Here is a 21,401-nt window from a genome sequence, read left to right as displayed (position 1 = left end):
TCTGCTAGAAGGAGGCCAGTCTGGCTGACCTTAAAGGCTGGACACCCGCAGCCTGAATCCTGGTCCCAGCTGGGCCTCTCCCTCATCCTTGGCAAAAGAGCCCACCCAGAGAGAGGGAGTTGGGTGGGACCAGGGGAGTAGCTGCGGGGTCCCCAGGGGGTGGGGGGGACAGATTTGAGTGAGTCCCCTTAAGAAAGTTAAAAGTGCTAGACAGATGTCACTCACTGATGGGATCAGTTACCATCATGGGGACAGATACCAGTAGACTTTGCATTCTCCCTGAGAGCTCTGTGACCTTGAGAAAGTCACATAACTGTCCTGGTGCCTCAATTCAGTTTTCTTTAAGAAAAATAAGACCCCATGAGACTGCAGTAAGGGTAAAACGAGTGAACACACAGAGCAGTGCATGGACATTTGCTGTTGTTTGGTCGCCAAGTCACATGTGACTCTTTGCAGCCCCACGGACTATAGCCCACCTGGCTCCTCTGTCCATGGGATTTCCCAGGCAAAAATACTGGAGTGGGTTTGGGTTTCCCAGGCAAAAATACTGGGTTGCCATTTCCTTCTCCAGAGGATCGTCCCATCCCAGAGATCTAACCTTCCTCTCCTGTGTTGGCAGGTGGATTCTTTCCCACTGAGCCACAAAGGAAGTCTGTACTTGGACGTAGTTAAGTGCTCAATCAGTGCTGGCTGTCGTCATGAGAAGTGCTTAAGGAATTGGGAGAATTTTGCTTGTCCACCAGGAATTGAGAAGAACATTGTGCTTGAGAAGAAAAGAATCTGTTAAGGTTATAAATTGTTTCAAATATTTAACTATTTCACATGATTCAAAAGTCTGGCTGTTAGTGGCTTTTAAAATGCACTAACTGCCGAGCTTCCTTGGTGGTCCAATGCCTAAAACTCCAAGCTCCGGAGGCCCGGGTTTGACCCCTGGTCAGGGAATTCGATCCCACATGCCTCAACTAAGGGTTTGCATGCTGCAACTAAAGAACCCACATGCCGTGGTGTAGCCAAATACAATTTTTTTTAATTAAAAAAAAATTAAACTGACAAACACGTTCTTTAAAAAAATAAAATTTACTAACTGTATGAAAAGAATAAGAACATTTATTACTTTTATTTTTTTTTTTATAATATTTGTTTTTATTTATTTCTTTGACCGTGTTAGGTCTTAGTTGCAGCATGTGGGATCTACTTCCCTGACCAGGGATCGAACCCCTGGCCCCCTGCTTTGGGAGCATGGAGCCTTAGCCACTGGACCACCAGGGAAATCCCCATTTATTACTTTTAAAAATGTGTAACATTACATCAGGTAACTTTACAGCAGCCAGAATCGCAGAAACCACCTGGAAAGGCCACCCTGAAGCTGATGTTGATCTGAGTCTTCTTTGTCTAATTTCTCACATGTATCACCTCTGCCGGAAACCTTCCTTCTTCTGGGCTCTCACAGCACCTGTCTTTTTTGAAGTGTTATTTTGATATTTATTTCTTTCTTTTTGGCTGTACTGGGTCTTCATTGCTGCGCGGCCTTATCTCTTGTGGCGAGTGGGAGCTAGTCTCCAGTTGCTGTGCACAGGCTTCTCAGTGCGGTGCTTCTCTTGCTGCACAGCATGGGCTCTAGGCGCACAGGCTTCCGTGGTTACAGCAGGCAGGCTCAGAAGTTGTGGCGCGTGGGCTTAGTTGCCCAGGCATGTGGGATCTTCCTGCACCAGGGATGGAACCACGCCCCCTGCATTGCAAGGCAGATTCTTAACCACTGGACCACAGCGACGCCCCCCGCACCTGTCTTGAGGTACATTCTTGTTGCTGAAAATTTTTCTAAAGCAGGTGTTTTGGTCTGTTGGCCCTAGCAAAATAGTATAATTAGACTTCCCTTTGGTAACAGAAGGGCAGCAGCCATAGTGTTCATCTTCCTACCACAAATCCTCATTGTCCTTCGCTGGAAATGTAACTGCGGGAAGTGGGGGCCCCTGATCTGATAAGTCACCCCAGATCAGCTCTGGAGAGGCTTTTGGGGTTAAATCCTATGGTAGTGTGGAGGGGGCAAAAGGGAGTTCAGGGTTATCTCTTTGTTGAATTCACCATGATTCCAGGCCTAGACCTCCACTCTGCCAGATTGTCTGTTGGAATTTTTTGACCTCAGCACACCCAGTCACCCTGTTGAAACTCACACGAGACCTAGGGAGGATTTATTGATTCATCAGGGGGAAAGGTTCTTCATAGGGGTGGGACCCTTAGGGCCAGCCCAACAGGTGAGGCAAAGGTAATCAGGGAGGGAGAGAGAGGAAGAGTGGGTTCTTGGTGACTCTCAAAAAGTCAGGCTGAGGCCCTGACCCACTCCATGCAGGGACCACTTCTGCAGACTGCTCGTGCCCACCTGACTGAATATTTTGGGGCTCCCTGTATTCTCTGTAGTGTCCCAGCTGATCCTGCCCTATGGGTTCATACAGGGTACAAATTTATACATTTGATTATGTTCTGAATTGTATCCCTTGAGAAATTCATATGTCAAGGCATAGCCCCCAAAGTGACTGTATTTGGAGACAGCACCTTTAAAGAAGCAATTAAGGCTAAATGCAGTCATAAGGGTGGGGGCCTAATCCAATATGATTAGTATCCTTATAAGAAGAGGAACAAACACCAGAGATTGATCTCTTGAGAGAGCACACAGTGAGATGATGCCACCACAAGCCAAGAGAAGAGGCCTCAGAATGAAATCTACCTTGGTGGCACCTTGATCTTGAACTTCTCAGTTGCCAGAACTATGAGAAATAAAGTTCTGTTGGGTAAGCCACCCAGTCTGTGATGGTTTGTAGTGGCAGCTTAAGGAGACTAAGACAACATCCAATGGGCAATAGGAATACATTGGTAAAGAAAGACAAGAAGGGAGCTTTCCGTCTAGGAGGGAAAAACAGATGATAAATGAGTAAATAAGAAATTTCAGATTATAAGGAAAATTCCAGTATAATGAGAGATGGGGGGGGTGTGATGGTTTTCTTATTGGGCCTTTCGCCTCTCTGAGGAGATGACATTTGAGCTCATCAAGGATGACAAGCAGCCTGCTTTATGCCTTTGAGGGAAGAATATTTCAGGCAGAAGAATCAGCTGCCAAGGTCCTAGGTGGGCAGGGTGCACAGCAAGGCCATTGTGGCTGGAACATGAAGAATAAGGTTGGAAGGTGCACAGGGCCAGGGGCTGAGGATAAGCTGAAACAGTTACCCTTTGGAGGGTTTTAAGCAGAGGAGGGGTATAAGTTATTAATATATGATAGAGATGAAGTTGACACTGTCCCCAACTGCTAATTCAGGAGACAGACAAGAAAACAGGCAAAAATCATAGCAGCATGATGGGTACTTTTAAAGGAGAAGCTAAGGCCATGGGAAAGTGTAGGAATTCCGCCAATGTTATCACTGACCTAACTCTAGGTCTTTATCAAATGCAATTAAACTGAAACTTATCAAAGGATTTGTCTACAGCTGCTTCTTTCTTGATTTACGACCCTCCCCCCACCCCCACCCCCACCCCCCCCCCCCCCGGCCCGGGGCAGAAATAATTGGCACTAAGTACAAATGCATCTATTTACAATCCCAGGCGCTTCAGCTGAGCCTTGTTCTTGAAAGGCAACATTAAACAAAAGCAAGAAGCATGTCTGTGAATAGGATATCTTACAGGAATTGCAAGCTCTATTTATTACCAGGTGTGAAATGTATCCATCTGAGAAGGGAACACAAAGATTTTGGTGAGTTAATGATGATGGGGGGGAGGGCGTTGGGGGTCATGGGGAAGTACTGTCAAAAAAAGGAGATGGAGCCAGGTCATGGAGCAGGTGGAGGTGGGTCAGGTCATCACTTGGCGTTCTGTCCATCTAACACGCTAACCACAGGTTTCCAGGAATAGCTCATCATTCAACCACTCTCAAACATGGGAGTCCATAGGTGAGATCCGACAGTACATTTCTCTTCCAGGACCTTTAGGTCCAGCCCACGCCAGGGCGCCAGGGCATCAGGGCCTTCACTCCCTGTCATCATTGCTCTGGTCCAAGGTCTGCGTTCTAGCCTCAGGGTGATGAAGCTGCAGCAACTGACCAGGCCGGCCACCTCCAGGCAGAACACCTGGGCTGCCCTATGTTTCCAGGGTTTCCGTCCGTCCTCAGCCTTCGTCCTTCCCAAAGACCCTCCTTACCTCCTCCCCCTCCCCGGACTCAGAAGGACCCCCAGGACGCCGGCGAAGGAGAAAACCGCGCCCAGCCTGCTACGTTGGAGGTGGCCTCTTCCCGGGCCCGTCCGCCGCCTGCTAAGGGTGCCCCCACCGCCCTCGCTGCAGCGGCAAGCGTCCCTCCTCCCCAGCTTCCTGGCTCCGGAGAAGACATTCAGGACAGAAAGAGCCCAGAGACGCAGGTCACCTGCCTGCCTCTCCCTCCCGGGCCGGCAGCCCCGCCCCAGCGGACGCAGGCTTAAAAGCGCCGGGCCGAGCCCACCCGGGCGTGACGCCCCTCCCCGCTCCCGCTGCCCGCCCAGGCCGCACCCACTGGAGGGCGGTGCGCCCGGGCCTAGTCCTCGGGCGGCCGGCGCAGCGGCTTTAAGCGGGGGCGGGACTGCGCGCCGTGCAGCGCGACGGAGACTGGGACTCGGCCGGGGGCCTCTGCGGGCGGCCGGCCGCCGAGGTCGGGGTAAGTACGGGGACCAGGGCGGGGCTGCGCCAGAGGGCAGCGGAACTGCCCCGGGAGGCGCGCGCGCGGCGGCGGCGGCGGCTCCGGCGAGGCCCGGGCGTGAGGAGGCCTCTGCGGGCGCGGCGGCCCGCGGAGCGACGGAGAGAGGCTCCGAGCGCCCTTGGAGTCCTCCCGCACCCCCTACCCCCCGACGCCGGGGCTCAGGCCGGGCGGCGTGGCCGGCCGGGGAGCGGGGCGGGCAGAGCGCGGGACGGCGGAGGGCAAGCGGCGCGGGGATTGGCCCTCGGCGCCCGCCGTAGCCCGGCGCTGGGAGGCGGGCACCGGGCGTCCGGGGCCGGCGACCCACGGAGCGGAGCCGCGGGCCGTTTGAGGCCGGGGCGATAGGAGGGCGGGCTTGGGGGTCCCCGTGTCCTCCCTGCACCCCCGGGCCGGCCGGGCCGCTCTCGGCCTGCACGCAGGCGCCTGGCTCGCCCCAGCCGGGCGCACGGAGCGAAGGTAGCGGCGTCGACAGCGCCCCTTCTGGCCCGGCGGGGCGGGGCGGGGCCGTTTGTCGCGAGCGGGCGCGGCGGCGGCGTCTCGGGGGGTCCCCCCCACACCCCGAAACACCCCCACTCCGACCCCCAGCCCCGAACGTGGGCGGGACGCGGCGGCGGGACCCAAGCCGGGCTCGGACGCTCGGCCTCGGCTCTTGGAGCTGCTCTCCGACCCTCAAGGCGGAGATGGGAGGTCTTCCCCTCAGGGGCGCCCCCCAACTCGGGGACCGGGCAGAGAGCGAGCCTGGCCCTTCGGGGTCCCGGGAAATGGGAGAGTTTGATGCTTTCGGTAAAAAAGGCGGGGGGGGGGGGTGGGATTCGAGCCTTTTAAAAAGTTTAGGCACGCCTCCCCCCGTTCCCCGAAGTTTCTTGGGCAAGGGGAGGCCGTGACCCCGAGTCTCGGGTCCCCCCGGGGTTGGGGTTCGAGGTGGGGAGGGAAGCCCGAAGTCGGGTCTCGTCTAGCGCGGCCGGCGGGATTCCCTCCATTTGGTTCCGTTTAGTGCCTTCTCCTGCCTGGAGCCGGCGGGCCGGAAGGGGCTCTCTCTTGGTCTCCGGGGGCGGGGGGATGGTCCCCATCGCTTGAGGGGCGCAGAAGTGGGAGCTGCAGGGAAGCTTAAGCCCGGAGGCAGGGCCGTGGAAGGGCCTGCAGAGGAGTTCGGTGGTGTGTTTGTTGAAGGAAGAAAGAAAATCGAGTCCTGAAACTGCGCCTTCGTGCAGAGTGAAACGAGCCGGGTATTCACGCAGGGAGGATGGATAAACAGCTGGACCAGGTTCTCTTAGTAAGGGGTCTTAGTACAGGAACCAGGTCTCTCGTTTTTCCACCTGGAGTTGCAGTGCTTAAAGTGTGGTCATCCACACCTGTTTCCAACTCACTGAGATGGTTTTTGGAAGTACCTGTGCATTCATCCCAGGAGTGTTTCCTGAGTGCCTGATGTGTGCCCAGGTGGGAACAAAATTTACAGCTTCCCAGGGCTCGTCTCTGCCTGGTGCTTGGGAGTCACCTTTGGTACTGCTGATTTTAGTGCACAGTGAAGTTCGGTCACCCAGTGCAGAGAGGGTCCAACCACAGTCAGCCGGCCGCATCCAGCCTGGTGGCTACTCTTATACAGCACAAAAACTGAAAATGGTTTTTACAGTTTCTTTTTTTTAATAGTTGGAGGGGCATCAAAAGAGGAATAATGTCTCATGGTACAATTAAAGTGAAATTCAAATTTCAGTGTCCATAAGTCAAGGTTTATGAGTTACAGCCATGCTCATTTATTTGTAAGTTGTCTGTGGCTGTTTTGTGGCTATAGCAGAACTCAAGAGTTGTGACAGAGCACAGAATCCAAAATATTTACTATCTGGCTCTTTCCAGAGAGTTTGCTGACCCCTTGCCCAGGAAAAGATGGACATACTCTAGGAAAGAAAAGGATCTGTGTATAAAAGTCGTGTTTAGAAATGAATAGAATGGACTTTTACTTTCCAAAAAAAGCAGAGGGAGTCATGTTGTTTTCTGAATTAATGGCAAAGTATTTAGATTAATACAGGCATTTAGGTAAGATTTTCCTGGAGACTGTGAATTTATGCCCTCAATAAGTTAGCTAATCATGTGCTTCTTTTTGTAGGCTGGGCGAACTCATGGACATGATACTTTTCTCTTGAGAAACAAACTAACTCAAAAGAAAAATGGCATTTGTTGCAACACAAGGGGCCACGGTGGTTGACCAAACCACTCTGATGAAAAAATATCTTCAGTTTGTGGCAGCTCTCACGGATGTAAACACACGTGAGTTGATCCTCTTTGTCATTAAGAAATGTGTGGATGTGACAGCTTCATCTCCGTTTAGGTGATGCCCACACTGAGAGAAGTAGTCACGTTAACTTTTATCCGAACTTCCCCTTTCTCTGCCTTGTGGAGAAGCAAAGTGATGAGCATTACTAGCTGGAGCTCCAAAGAGGCACGCGCGTGCGTGGGAGTATGTGTGTGTGGGTGTGTGTTTCCTTGTCTGTGCATGCACACGTGTGTCTGGGAGTACGAATGCGTGCGACTGGTTGTAGGGAACTAGTTATGTGCCTCCTTTTGGACCATGACAGTTAAACTGATAAGATCTGATTGCTTCTCTTAAATTATTAAATCCAGTAATTTTTAGGAACACCCTTAACATAATTTCAATTACCTGATCATTTGTTTTGTTATTTACAGCTGATGAAACAAAGTTAAAAATGATGCAGGAAGTTAGTGAAAACTTCGAGGTATGAGCTTTATATTTTTATACCTTTTCATTTTGAGATAAATACATGTGCTTTCCTACAGTTCCCTTGTTAAGTCTTTTCACTAGTCACCTAAAAGTTATATTCTTTGTTAATGTAATGTGTTGTATTTCAAAATTGAAATTTGAAAATCTGTACAGTATTGTCCATTGTCTTCACACTAGTGATAGTGAGTCCCAAACAGTGTTGAGGAATGTTGTTTTGTTTAGGTATTTGGCCTTGTTTTCACTTTTCAAATACCGTATACCTCTTCTGCTGCTGCTATGGCTGCTAAGTCGCTTCAGTCGTGTCCGACTCTGTGCAACCCCATAGATGGCAGCCCACCAGGCTCCGCCGTCCCTGGGATTCTCCAGGCAAGAACACTGGAGTAGGTTGCCGTTTCCTACTCCAGTGCGTGAAAGTGAAGTCTCTCAGTCATGTCTGACCCTCAGCTACCCCATGGACTGCAGCCCACCAGGCCCCTCCGTCCATGGGAGTTTCCAGGCAAGAGTACTGGAGTGGGGTGCTCTTGCCTTCTCCGATACCTCTTCTAGGTGTATGCCTTCAGAATACACTCAGACTTCTGTTGTAGATTTGCTACATTAGGTAATGGACGGTATGTTACTGTGTGGAATGAGTGCTGGCTTTCAGTTTTGGCTCTCCTGTTTGTAACTTCTCTGAGACTCGGTTTTTGTCTTTTGGGTCTTACATTCTACAGTTTTATATTTTATATTCGTCGCTCAGATTCTATTCATTTTTCTTCAGTCTTTTCCCTCTTTGTTCTCCGATCTGTCCTCAGATTCAATGGCTGTTTTTCCGTCATCTCCAGTCTGCTGTGATGCTATTTTTAAATTTCAGTTTATTTGTGTTTTTAAATTTTAATCACTGTACTTCCTATAATTTCCATTTGCTGCTTCTTTAAATGTCACTTCTCTGCAGAGATTCCTCATTTTCATTTATTGAGACCATCATATTTATTGTAGTAACTGCTTTGAAGTCTCTGCTAAATATAAAATCTGGGCTGTATTAAGGTTGATTTCTGTTGACTCGAGGTCACGTTGCCTTGCTTCCTTGCGTGTCTGGTAGGTTTGATTGTAAACCAGACGTTGTGAAGTGTAGGGACCCTGGGTTCTGTCACCTCCCTTGGAAGAGTTGATATTTGTACTGTAGTCAGCAGTGCAGGTGCTGGCCGATCTCAGTGAGCTTGTGGAGTTTTGGTTTTACGCTGTGCTCGAGGGTCTGTGGGAAGCCCAAGGGGTTTCTAAAGTCCCTCTGACTTGGTAGGCTTCAACCTCCGAACCCCATCTCGGTGTGGCTCTCACTGATTTTAGACTCTGTTGGGTTGGGTAAACTAGACCTTCCTCGGGGGCGTGGTCCTTCGTCAGCCGAGTGTCTGAGGTGTCTCCAGGTGTTAAGGTCTTTGCACTGTGTCGAGGCCAGACCCCCAGTATCCTCTAACGTTGCTAGACCTCTGACGTCTCTTCATTTCTCAGTCCTCAAGCCCGCACTCTCTGGCAAGCCTCAGGCAGTCTTACCTTCCCTCACCAGAAGTACAGCCCAGTGCTTTGTCCAGAACTCTGGGGAGACCATCCACACCCCCATTCTGTAGTTCCTTTCTCCTCTGGGGCTTTGCCCTGCAGATTCCAGCCACTTTGGCTGCTGCAAACTCGCTGTTTGCTCTTCAGCTCAGCAGGACCATGGTGCTTACCCTGGGCTCCGGCCTCCTGAGCCCAGTCGGGAAATGGGACCCAGGCAGAGAGTCGAGGTGGGGCGTGGCTGGTGAGTTCCCCTCTTCTGGAGATCATGGCCTTGCTCCGCCTCTGTTCCAGCGCCCAAAACTGTTATCTATATTTTGTCCAACTTGACGGTTAGTCTGGTGCCAGTCAGTCTCATAGGCCAAAGAGAGAGTCACTTTCTTGTTTTTAATGTGGGGATGGGAAAACCTTTCTCACAGAGCTAATATGATTATTAAGAACAAAATGTTTCCTAGCCTCTGTCATTTGAATCACTAAACACGAGATGAATGTTAGTGGGATTGAATCTGATACCTTCCTATCTATAGTAACGGATGGTATTTTTCTTTGGTAGGGAAATTGTTTGGTTTTGTTTTGTGTTAAATAGATGTTTTTAAGAACTTGTTGCCTTGTACTGAAGTGGGACAAAAAAAATCCTGAGATATTTAGAGGTTGAACGAAAGAGCTTTCTCTTCCACTATTAGTGCAAACTGTTTAAAAACAGAGGTGGGAGTAGAACAGGAAAGGCTTGCATTTTGCATTCTCTGGACAGAACCACAGCTCTCGGAGGTTTGCCTGAGAGGCTGGGATCACGGCGCCGCCTGTGATGCTTCAGGAGTGGCAGGTGGGCCGGCCTGATGGGCGCAGGGGGCTCTTCCAGGGAAGTGTCTCATTCCTTCCTCTCCCGTTGGCGAGAGTCTGGCAGTTAGCAAGTCAGTTCCCACTTTGGTCTCAGATGCATCGATTAAATTAGCAGAATGAAAAGCACTTGGGGCTTTTCCAAATAATGCTTTTTGAAATCTATCTGATAGACATTTAGCTTAAATGAAATTCAGATGACTGAGTCCTTCAAAGAATGAAATACTTGGAATGACCATCAGAAAGTAATTCTAAATTACCACCACTCCTATCCCAGAACTAAATATTTAAGTGAAATGAAGACTTCGCAAGAGTTTGAGGAATCTTAGAAATTCTTTTCATTAACCACTTAGGGATAAGATTCCAAGCAAAGTAAGTATCATAGGGGCCGTCTCTCCTAACAGAAAATAGAGAAATGTTCAAGTTAGAAATCATGGGGGACATTCCTGTGGATCGAAAAGCTGTGGGCTGGGTTGAAATCCTGGCATAACTGAGCAACCTGTTGCATCTGTCCTATGGGAGGAATTTGACACTCAAGATGCTTTGAAGGCTGTGGAATCTGGATGCTGTGGGCTGACGAGTAGATGACCTGGCTTTCTTGATAACCTCAATAATGTTCCAACTTGACTCTCACCTCTTTTCCTTGAATCCTTGAGTGGGGATGTTTCATAAAAGTTAGATGTTGGGGGTGAAAAGTGACAAGCACAGTTCTTGTCCCCCGTGGATTCGCAGACTGCTGGGGGAGGGGCTGCCAGCTCCTGGGGGTGGCCCCTTGCCCAGCGTGCTGCGGGCTCAGAGCCCCTGGAGTTGAACTTGGCCATGGGAGACCAGTGCTCGGGTGTGTATTCCAGGAACAGCAGCTCGCTCTTTGTTCCTATGGCGAAACACAGTTTTCTGGGTTTTGCCTGTATTTCCTCCTCCTCAGATTCCTCAGGCAGCAGACAACCCTGGACCTGTGTCCTCTCCCATACCAGTATCTGCAGCGCCAGACACGTCTAGTTGCAGCCCATGGGCTTCTCAGACTCAGGATAGTAAAAGTTCAGTGCCTCCCTCTTGCACTACCACCCCTGCCGTGTGGAAACTTTAAAAAGTTCTCATCAATTTGTGCCTTCGTGTGCGCTTTTCTTAGAACCTTTCCCACTTTGTCCCGTGGTTGACCCCTGCTGGCCTCTTAGGGTTTCTTAGCCGCATCCCTTCTTCAGAGGGTGTTCTCTGCCGCTGGTTCCAGATTCCAGTTAGTTAGGTTAGGTTCCCTTAGTTGCCAGCCCAGCGCTTTCCCCATCATAATTCCGTGTTATCAGATCGTTTCTTGATTACCTGTCTTCTCCACCACACTGCTGCCTCCCCCGACTCCAAGGACATGGACTCTGTCTACCTTCTTCCTCGTTTTATCCCCGTTGAGCATGTGATAGGAGCATGCGTTGAATGTGCAAGTGAGGCCTCCAAGGGGAAGAGGGAAGAGCACTTAGGTGTTAGATACTCGTGAGTGGAATCCTCTTTCCAAAGCTTTGTGACTCTGACAGTCAGCAAGCTCTGAGCTTTTTTTTTTTTTTTGTAAATCTATGAAATGGACAGAATACTTAAGAGAGTCATGGTGAGGATTGAGTGAGAAAGAGTAAAAGGCACAGGGCACAGTGTTCGTGAAGCAAGCACTGTAAATAATAACGAAGCCGTAAATAATAGCGGAGCGACGTTGAGCATTTACCATAGGCAGTGTGGAAAGCTTTACGTGTACCAGCTCGTGTAGTCTGCACATGGTTACGTAAGGCAGGAGATAGTAGCCTCTTCGCAGGTGGGGCCACTGAGGCCCAGGAGGTCAGGTGCTTGTTCCAGGTTTATACTCGCCGAGTGGGGTCCGGGCCCTGCCCTGGTCGCTATCTGACTGCACGGTCTCTAGACCACAGTTTCATTTCCTAGTTTCCTTTTAACACCCGTGATGTTCATCTAACTCGTATCAACCTAACTGATAAGCTGGAGTTTTAGACTTCAGTGTGGTCAAGCTCCTCATCCTCCAGATGAAGAGATTCAGATCAAGTCTCCTTAGAGGGTGGCAAAGTCAGCCCCGACAGGCTCTGAAGTGAACGTTCTCCACAGCATCAGCTTTTCTAGGCTGAGCACTAAATGTTAGCATTTAGTTCTCTTGAAGTGGATTTCAGAAGCAGCAGTCAACTTATTTCAAACGATGTTATCATTAAAGCATCTGAAAGTTTTAAAAATTGCTAGCAGCTCTCCCAGAATGTCTCTCGAGCTGATGGTGACATGTGAATTTACAGTGGAACTATCCGTACGTAGACCGTAACGGCGTTCTCTTTTCTTCCTGCGTGATTAGAATGTGACCTCCTCTCCTCAGTATTCCACATTCCTGGAACACATCATCCCTCGGTTCCTTACGTTTCTTCAAGATGGAGAAGTTCAGTTTCTTCAGGAGAAACCAGCCCAGGTAAGCTGTTCAGGAGAAGAATGTCCTGCTGCAGGGGCCCCAGCCCTTGTGAATGAAAACAACTCAAACACCTAAGCTGCCCTTAGAAATGAGAGCAGTGTTGCCAGATAAGGGTCCCTTTGCCCAAGGCCATCGCCTCCTCAGGTAGCTGTCTTGGTTTTATTTCCTCGCGGCCATCTCTCTGACTGTTTAACCTCTCCACACGTGCTGGCCAGCGCACATGCGTGGGCTGCGTGTTGTAAGTTCACCCGTGTGTACAAGTGGGGGGAGAATTTCACGACCCCCCGCATGCCTGGTGCCCAGCTCTAGCCTCACACTGTTTTCAGTTCCCGTAACTCTGCCCGGTTTTCTCTATACCCGCGCCTCCTCTTTGCACCTCCCATACACACTTTGACCTTGATCATTTTAAAACAGCCCCGTCGTCTTTTTTTTTTCTATAAATGTTTCAGCTTGTATCTCTTGAAAAATTTTTAAAATTACCACAGCACCAGTAAAGTGAACTGCTGAATGAAACATTCTTGTGTGGTGACAGCTCAAGATGTCCCTCTGAGTTCTGTTCAAGTTCTTAGTTCTGTAGACAAAATCACGAAAGCCTGGCACAGCCTGCGATACGATCGGTGGTTCGGTCCGAGGTAACTGGAGAGCTCGTCCCAGGAGCTGGACTGAGATGATGCAGGGAGATGGCCAGTGAAGTTGCGTTGGTGTTCCGGTCTTTTTGTCTTAAATTCACACCCGCTGCCCTCGTGTCCTTCTCCTGGCAGTGGTGACGAGGTGTGAAAGAAAATTTGGCTTACTTGACTTGGTACACAGCTACGGAAATGCAGAAAATGCCAGTTTGTAGTACATGCCTTGGATTACGTTTAAATAATTTACGGGACTGTTTGTAAAATGGGCTCCATCTTGTAGCATGGTGGCTCCCAGTGCTGGGTGCAGGCGTGTGTGACGCTTGTGGGACGCAAAACACTATCTTGGAACTCTTGGAAGGGTTTCATATTTATACCGTTGTTTCTCTTCAACAGCAACTGCGGAAGCTTGTTCTTGAAATAATTCATAGAATACCAACCAACGAGCATCTTCGTCCGCATACAAAAAATGTCTTGTCTGTGATGTTTCGCTTTTTAGAGGTAACTTTTGAGAATTCTTTTTAGCCACTTTGAAAGCTTTTAATGATTTTCTTACAGTAAAATCCTGTCTGTAAGCAACCGGTTTCTCTTTCAGTAAAATTTAGTTTCACAAATGGAAATTTTCTTAACTGCCTGTTTTCTCCCACTTTGCCAGCCAGATTACTAAGAAAGATTATTAAGTGAAGATCTTCTTGGGGTCACAGGGGCTTGACTCGACACAGTGGGTGGGGGCTGGCGGGCTCTGAGCTCGGGGGCTGGCCCTGCACCTCTGTGCTTGTGTGTCAGGCGCAGTAGGCGCACGGTCGTCATGAAGGGTTGCTCACGTTCTTGGGTTAATCCACGGGGTGCCTGCTAAGCTAGCTTCTGGAATCGTTTTCTTGCTGCCCTCAGTCTTGACGTGTTCAGCATTCCGTCGCGCTTCTGGGCCCCTTGGGAAGGTGAGCTCGGGAGGGTGTCACGCTGATCTCAGGTCTCGGCTGTGTCGTGTGTTAGCTCTGCCACACCAGCCTCGTTTCTCTTGCCCTGAGCCTTAGCTGCCTCTGCTAGGATGCGGACGACACCCCAACTCCCGTGATGTGTGTCGTGTTAGCACAGGGTCCAGTGCACGCGGGTGCTCAGCTATTACTCTTCTGGCAATCTTTGCAAGCAGTGAGACGTGTCTGTTGTTAAGGCCTTGGTTTGTAGTGTGACTTGCCGGTTACTCATCTGTTGACTCTGGCAGAACCTGCCGGTGGGGTACCTTCAGATGGTCCACCAGAGGCCACGAACACGTCCTGTCTGGGTCAGCTGTGTTCTGTGGGTTTATCAGTTTTCTGCAAATCACATTTAAGTGGGTTGATGGAGGGTGTATATGCAAAAAATGCTGAGGAAATACTCTTTAATCCTTTTAGTAAGATAAGATTTCAGTAATATAACTCTTCTAAATGCCTTTTTTTTTTAAGACGGAAAATGAAGAAAATGTTCTTATTTGTCTAAGAATCATTATTGAACTACACAAACAGTTCAGGCCGCCCATCACCCAGGAAGTAAGTGTTTATTCTGATGGCATTTATGAAGTGTACTGACAGATTCCTTCTGCTGTGTGAATTTTTCACTCTGAGTTTCCTTTCTTCTTTTTCCCACCTTACGTGTCTGTCTGTTTTATAATTAATTCTACTGTGGATAACGTATCACATCCTGGTTGTTTCCCTTCACTTTATATGTATGTGTTTTCCCAATCATAAAGAATGTTTTGTAAAGTTGATTTGTAATGGGTATATAATAATCTTGTACAGTTTTGGATATTTAGGGCATTTCAGAGTTTTTATTTTATGACCGTAACCTAGTGTTTGTTTATAGTTTAAATTACTTTGTAGACTGAGTTTGTAGCAGTAGGACCCCCAGGTCACAGGTGTCACGTCCTGATGCCCCTGTGCTGGGTTGCCCCACTGGTGTGCAGAGGGCTTGCAGTGAGTCTCCCTGGCTCACTCCCTCCAGCTTGTGCTGTTGCTACTTTTTGAAAGACAAGAAGTGGCATTTATTATTTCATTCCTTTGCTCTCCCTGAATTAGAAAACTTGTTTTCGGTTTATCAGTCTTTGTCTCTTTTTCTTTTTTTGATCTGTGTGTTCACATTCATCGCCTATTTGTGTCTTGAGTCTGGCATTTTTCTTGCCTATTTCATGAGATCTTATATTTGAAGACTTGATATTTTTCTTACTGTAAGCATTTTCTGAAAATGGTTACAGAAAATCTGTATTTGCATTACAAATATCTTTATATTGTCTTTTTTTTTTTTTTAGATTCATCATTTTTTGGATTTTGTGAAACAGATTTACAAGGAGCTTCCAAAAGTAGTGGTATGCTTTTTTTATATTATTTTGAATTTATCATTTATATTTATGCCTACCTTATTCCAAAGGGTTGAAAGAATAATTGGAAGGGTGCTAATTTTACAATGAGGAATGTTTCGTTTAGTCAAAATCTAGGTTGATAAATTGTTGCCGTTCAGTTGCTAAGTCATGTCCAACGCTTGTGGCCCCATGGACTGCAGCATGCCTGGCTCCCCCGTCCTTCACCATCTCCCAGATAGCGATTGATAAATTAGCCACTTCAAAAAAAGAGTCCTTTTAGTTTCATTGTTTACTGCATTTTTACATAAAGCAGTATATTCTTAAAGAAGTTTTGTATTACAAAATGGAAAACAAATTGTCCATAATTATCTTTTGACTTGTAAGCAACCATTGACATTGCTGTTTCGAGTTTCACTGTGTGCTTTGTAGAGATGGTTTGCACTCATAGTCTTGAAGCTTTTGGGGGAGTGGTGTATACTTGCGGCGCTTTTCTGTGTCATTAAAATTTTTCCGTATCTTGAAAGAACTGTTTCCGAGCAGGGCCACCCGTGTTAAAGTGTGTGGAGTGGAAGAGGGGCGCCGCTTGCTCCCCGTCCCCCGCCACTGCAAGGACTCGCTGTCACAGCAGGGAGCGTCCTCCAGGGCTCTCCCTTTGGCAGTCGTCGTTCTGAGCGACTGATAATTCTGCCGTATCCGTGTATTCTGACCTTCTCCCTGGTTCCCACCAATAATACTGTAGTATAAGATCATTGTGCATAAATGTGTTTGTTTCAGAGTTTCTACTGTGAAGGTGTTTTTTAACCTTGAATTTTTAAAAAATTAACAGATGGTAGAATTCACTTTTTGTTTTCTGAGGATTTTAATCTGCCGCTGCTGTTGTCGTTCAGTCACTAAGTCATGTCTGAGACTCTGCGACCCCGTGGACTGTAGCCCACCAGGCTCCTCTCCTCTACTATCTCTTGGAGTTTGCTCAAATTCATGTCCATTGAGTCGGTGATGCCAGTAGTGTATAAAACTTAGATTGCCTTCCAAGTTATCAGATTATCATTGTGTCAGCTACTGTTTTCATCAAAGGAGCTATTTTTCATACGAAGCTGTCTTTTTTTTAACATGAAGCCCAAATTCCACTGAGAACTAAGGATGCCAGTGAGGTCCTTCCTGGCTTTTTAAAATGTCTCCTGGACTATGCTTCTGTTATTTAGGAGACTGGGAAGTTATTTCAGTAGGGACCAGCTCCTGGTTTCTTATCACTAGAGAGCTGCATCCTGCTTCATTGAGGTAGCAGTGTAACGTGGCACACCTTTCCTCTTCCATCAGCCTGGAAACACTAGTAGAGAGGGCTGTGGGCAAGTCTGTTCTCTGTTGTTGGAGGTGGAGAATGTGCCGTGTTATCTTCATGGTCCTGAAGAAAGGGGCCTCCTAGTACTGTGGGGCTGATGTTGCATACGTGGGCAGGATATTGAGCGTCCCTGCCCCACGTCAGGCGTGTTTTATTAAGAGGAATGTTGTGTTTGACTTTAGGAAAAATGACTTCTCTGCTTTTTCTGTAGAACCGCTACTTTGAGAACCCTCAGGTGATCCCTGAGAACACCGTCCCTCCCCCAGAGATGGTCGGAATGATCACGACGATCGCTGTGAAGGTGAACCCCGAGCGTGAGGACAGCGAGACAAGAACAGTACGTGTCTCGGTTGTTCTGCTCCTAGCTTTGCTTTTATCCACATCTTCTCCCCCGGTGGAGGAAGCCCGAGGTCTTGACTTTTTAGACCCTAAGCTTTTTGGTTTTTCATAAAAATTAAACTCATGGAGGCATTTAAAATAAGCAAATAAATGTGTGTGCGCACAAGAGAGCCTCACTGATTGTGCTCTGCAGGTGTGCGCGTGAACTGTCGCTCACTACTGATGCAGACATGCAGAATCATGGTGGAATGAGAGCAGCTAACCCTGCAGGGGGCCCCGGCCTGTTCTTAGCTTCAACAGTAGTGAAGTCCCTTTAAACTACGTATAAACCTGTAGTTCAGTGCCTGCCCGTGTGGGCTCCGGGGACAGAAGTTCTAGAATGTTACAGCTCCACCACTTGCGTTTTATCACTGTAGGAAAGTTCATGAACCATGAGTTTTGTGACGGTAACAGTGTTATTTTCTGCAGCTCATGTGTTAAATCTATAGCACTGGCCACATAGGGAACATGTATTGAATATGTACTATGATTGTGTTTTATGATTAAATCAAGACAATCATCTGTGTTTGTTCTACTGCGATGTTTTGCAGACTGTTTCAATATGAGCATAGGAAACTACATTTTAGTTTATAAGGAACAAAGCTGTCATTTCTTTGCTCTTCCTGAATTACAAACTTTTTTCACTTCCCTTTTCCTATCCATTCATTTCCATTTGTGTTTTTGAGTCTGATATTTTCCTTACCTATTTGAGATTTTATGTATTGACAATTTTTTTCTTATATTTATTGTATTTTTCCTGTTTATAAGTACCTTTGAATAAAACTAGGTACGCACGTTACTGTTTTTCTTTTGAAAGTGAAGTGAAAGTGAAAGTCACTCAGTCATGTCTTACTCTTCATGACCTCATGGCCTATACAGTCCATGGGATTCTCAAGGCCAGAATACTGGAGTGGGTAGCCTTTCCCTTCTCCAGGGGATCTTCCCAACCCAGGGATCGAACCCATGTCTCCCACATTGCAGGCAGGTTGTTTACCAGCTGAGCCACAAGGGAAGCCCAAGAAAACTGGCGTGGGTAGCCTGTCCCTTCTCCAGTAGATCTTCCCGACCCAGTAATTGAACTGGGGTTTCCTGCATTGCAGGCGGATTCTTTACCAACTGAACTACCGGGGAAGCCCATAACAGATTTAAAAAAAAATTTTTTTTTTAAATTTCTCCAATGAGTTGAATCTCTTTTTGACACATTTTTCTTGAGGATTTTACTACAAGTGATGAAGTTGTAAAATATAAAACCCTTTACATCGAATGATAATTCTTGTACTTTGTTTTCAAAATATTTTGCTGCTTTCACCACAGATAATTACAGAGATGAGTCGGTGTTTTCCCTTCCCTGTATTTCGACCGGGTGGTGCTCAGTGGTGGGACACTGATGGGGGCTATACTAGGTGGCAAGGTGGTGACCACAGTCCTCTGTATTCCTGTCTTCCAGCATTCCATCATTCCCAGAGGATCGCTTTCTTTGAAAGTGTTGGCAGAATTGCCCATCATTGTTGTGTTAATGTATCAGGTATGTGTATTTTCAGTAGCTTCCGGGGTTTAAGGCTTCTCATTTTACGACACTTTACACACCTGCTTTTCTGTGGCAAATAGATGTATATGTTACGTGTGTGCCGAGTAATGAATCTCACAGTGTCTTTGCTATGCCAAATTAGTTCGCTATAAGCAGAGTGAAAAAGCATGAGAATCTGATGTGTTTGCTTTTAGCTCTACAAACTGAATATCCACAATGTCGTTGCGGAGTTTGTGCCCCTGATCATGAATACCATTGCAATTCAGGTATCTGCACAAGCCAGGTGAGATTTCTCGCCAGTGATGTAGCCGACCTCCATAGCTCTTTAATCCAAGTGGCACTACACTTGTCGTCATTTGTGAAACAGGAAACTTAGATAAAATTTTGGTTTAACTTGTATGTATTTGTGGCTTTCTGAACTTACATTTTGATGATGATAGTAATGGTTTTTTTGATTCCTTGTTTTGGAAAGATGATGTGCCCCCTCTGTCCTTGGTGTCATGTAAATTTGAAACTATCGTTAGGGCTTCCTGTCCTGATTTCAGCTCTGAGAGGCTCCGGGCCGCCTCGCCGTCGAGCCTGTTTTCTTGCTGCTCCTCTTTGCATGAGGGCTAGGAGGCCCTTTTACGCCATTACCCTTAATCACTGACTGGGCCAGACCCCCGAAGCCTCTCAGCAAAGCATTTTCTCCGACTTCGTGGCGTTCCTCCTCAGACCCTTAGCACTTGTCTCCTTGACCTGTGGCCTGTCTGGCTCTTAGTCACTCGAGGGCAGGATCTAAGGGTGGATCCGCTCTGAGAAGCCCTGTGGCACAGGTCTTTCATTGTTCAAATAGGTGCCTTCCTTGGGGAGCAGGCAGGTCGGTCTCCCATTGACTGTTGGGGTTCAGGTTGTGGGTGCTGCCCAAGGGCCTGGCAAAACTGCCTGCTTTATGTCTTTAAGGCCTCTTTATGTTACTCAGAACTGCATAAAAGTGTGGGCATATTAACGGTTGCTGCTGTGTAGAAATCAACCTTTTGGGCTTGGTAATTACTGCAGGTGATACCATATCACCTAAAGAGCTGAGAGCTAATGTTGTCAATTTTATCACTTCTCACTTAGGCAACATAAACTTTACAACAAGGAGCTGTATGCTGATTTCATTGCTGCTCAAATTAAAACGTTGTCATTTTTAGCTTACATCATCAGAATTTACCAGGTAAGTTCACTGACCTCTGTTTTAAATCAGGTTTACTGAGATATAATTTACAAGGAGTAAAATTCACCTTTTGTGGGTGTACAGTTTGCTGAATCAACAGATACATACCTAACCACCAACCAGTACATCAAAATACAGAACATTTCCATCTTCCAAAAACTTCCTCTTACACATAGCCAGTCTCGTCCTCCCGCCCCCTGTCCCTGGCAAACACTGGTTTGTCTTCTGTCCCCATAGTTTTTTGACTTTTGCAGAATGTCAAAGAGATGACATTTTTATATTAGTAAAAAAAATCTGAAGTAGATGCCCTTTGCTCTTTTGGTCAGCTTGAGTTATCGTGAATAACTTCCTGAGACTCCTCAGAAGGCAGACGTGACTTGAACTCATTCTGAGCTGATTAAAGGTGTCATTTGTGACTCACGTCGATGGGATGACTGAGTGAAGAATTTTGTTTTTTAACTTGGATGTTTATTTCTCCCTCCTTCCCTGTAACAGGGACATTGTTGAAAGTTGGAAAGACGCAGAAAATAAAAAGGGCCTCCATGATCCCATTGAACTCCTCCTGTGTCGCCGCCTCTCCCAGCAGGGTGGCAGCACGCAGACTGACCAGACAAGGCAAATGCTTGATTGTTAGGCTTATTATTTCTGAGGGTCCTCTGAGCCAAATTTAGTCCTAACTGAAAATTTTTTTGTTTAAAAATTTATGAAACTTGGATTTTTCTCAACAGCCGCCCATCAGTGTAACTACGTTGCTTTCCTCTCCCTGGTGCAGGAGTTGGTGACTAAGTACTCTCAGCAGATGGTCAAAGGAATGTTACAGCTGCTTTCAAATTGTCCGGCGGAGACCGCGCACCTCCGGAAGGAGCTGCTGATCGCCGCCAAGCACATCCTCACCACAGGAGCTGAGAAACCGTACGTCCGCCCGGCCTCTGCCTGCCTGCCTGCCTGCAAGCGAGCGAGGGCTGGGCCATCAGCCTGCCCAGGGTTTCTGGCTCCGTTGATCTTTCCCTGGTTTATTGCTGCTCTGGCTTTGTTTTCTCTTCTGGGTCTGTGTCTGCCTTCTTCCCTCCCCTCTTTCCCTCTCCGCCTCGTTCCTCTCTCTGACTGCCTCTCTGTTTCACCTGCCACCAGGGTTCTTGCTTTATCTCATCAACAATTTCATAATTAATGTGACAATCTCCTTAGCCCAGTTTACCATCTGAGTAGCTCTCAGTGTGTCTCTGCCTTCTGACTGCCTATCTTTTGACACTGCAAATATCCATTTGCTTTTTCTGACTCAGAGCCAGCGAGCTTTAAAAGGTGAGAGGAAGACCGTGTTTTCTTTCTCCATGCTATGAAACGATGAACAGTTTACATGGAATGTCTTAAAATCTGTTCGCTGAAGTGACTAAGTCGCGTCTCAAGTGACTGACTTTGGGTTTTCCTGCCAACTGAGTAATAACGACTTTGGAGGTGGGGTGGGGAGCGGGAGGTTTGTCCTTGCTGAAGTGCTGACAGATTAGAAATCTTTCTCATGTGTGTTTGGTCACGTCCGATCCAGCAGGCAGGGTGGGTCTTTCCCTGGCACTCTTTTGGGGACCGTGAAGCTTGGTTTCAGTCTTGTTAACTCTACAAAGAACAACAGGTTTCCGAGACACTACTCTCCGAAGTTAAGTTAGATGTTAGACTGGTTGAATTCAGCTCTTAGAGGCTGCTGCTTTTTTTCCTTGCAAACACGATTTTGAATATTTATTTTGAAGCCCATTGTTAGTTTACAT

General features: G+C 47.6%; 1 protein-coding gene and 1 non-coding gene across 4 annotated transcripts in view; both read left to right on the top strand.

The window, feature by feature from the left end:
- The first annotated feature begins 4,544 nt into the window (after nt 1–4,544).
- Nucleotides 4,545–21,401, top strand: part of TRRAP (transformation/transcription domain associated protein) — a 90,322-nt gene continuing 73,465 nt past the window's right edge. For all 3 annotated transcript variants that reach the window (NM_001192137.4, NM_001434939.1, NM_001434938.1), the window contains 13 exon segments: nt 4,545–4,669; nt 6,810–6,970; nt 7,388–7,437; nt 12,136–12,246; nt 13,266–13,370; nt 14,312–14,395; nt 15,151–15,207; nt 16,752–16,877; nt 18,366–18,443; nt 18,641–18,729; nt 19,548–19,644; nt 20,417–20,541; nt 20,543–20,556. In NM_001192137.4, the coding sequence (NP_001179066.1) occupies nt 6,871–6,970; nt 7,388–7,437; nt 12,136–12,246; nt 13,266–13,370; nt 14,312–14,395; nt 15,151–15,207; nt 16,752–16,877; nt 18,366–18,443; nt 18,641–18,729; nt 19,548–19,644; nt 20,417–20,541; nt 20,543–20,556 (1,036 nt within the window). In that variant the 5' untranslated portion in view covers nt 4,545–4,669; nt 6,810–6,870.
- Nucleotides 7,099–7,304, top strand: LOC132343908 (small nucleolar RNA ZL1). The gene has a single exon (XR_009492937.1). It is a non-coding gene; the product is annotated as a small nucleolar RNA ZL1 (small nucleolar RNA).

The sequence above is a fragment of the Bos taurus genome, chromosome 25 (assembly GCF_002263795.3).
Source record: "Bos taurus isolate L1 Dominette 01449 registration number 42190680 breed Hereford chromosome 25, ARS-UCD2.0, whole genome shotgun sequence".
Lineage (NCBI taxonomy): Eukaryota > Metazoa > Chordata > Mammalia > Artiodactyla > Bovidae > Bos > Bos taurus.
This window is presented reverse-complemented; position numbering and strand designations above follow the sequence as displayed.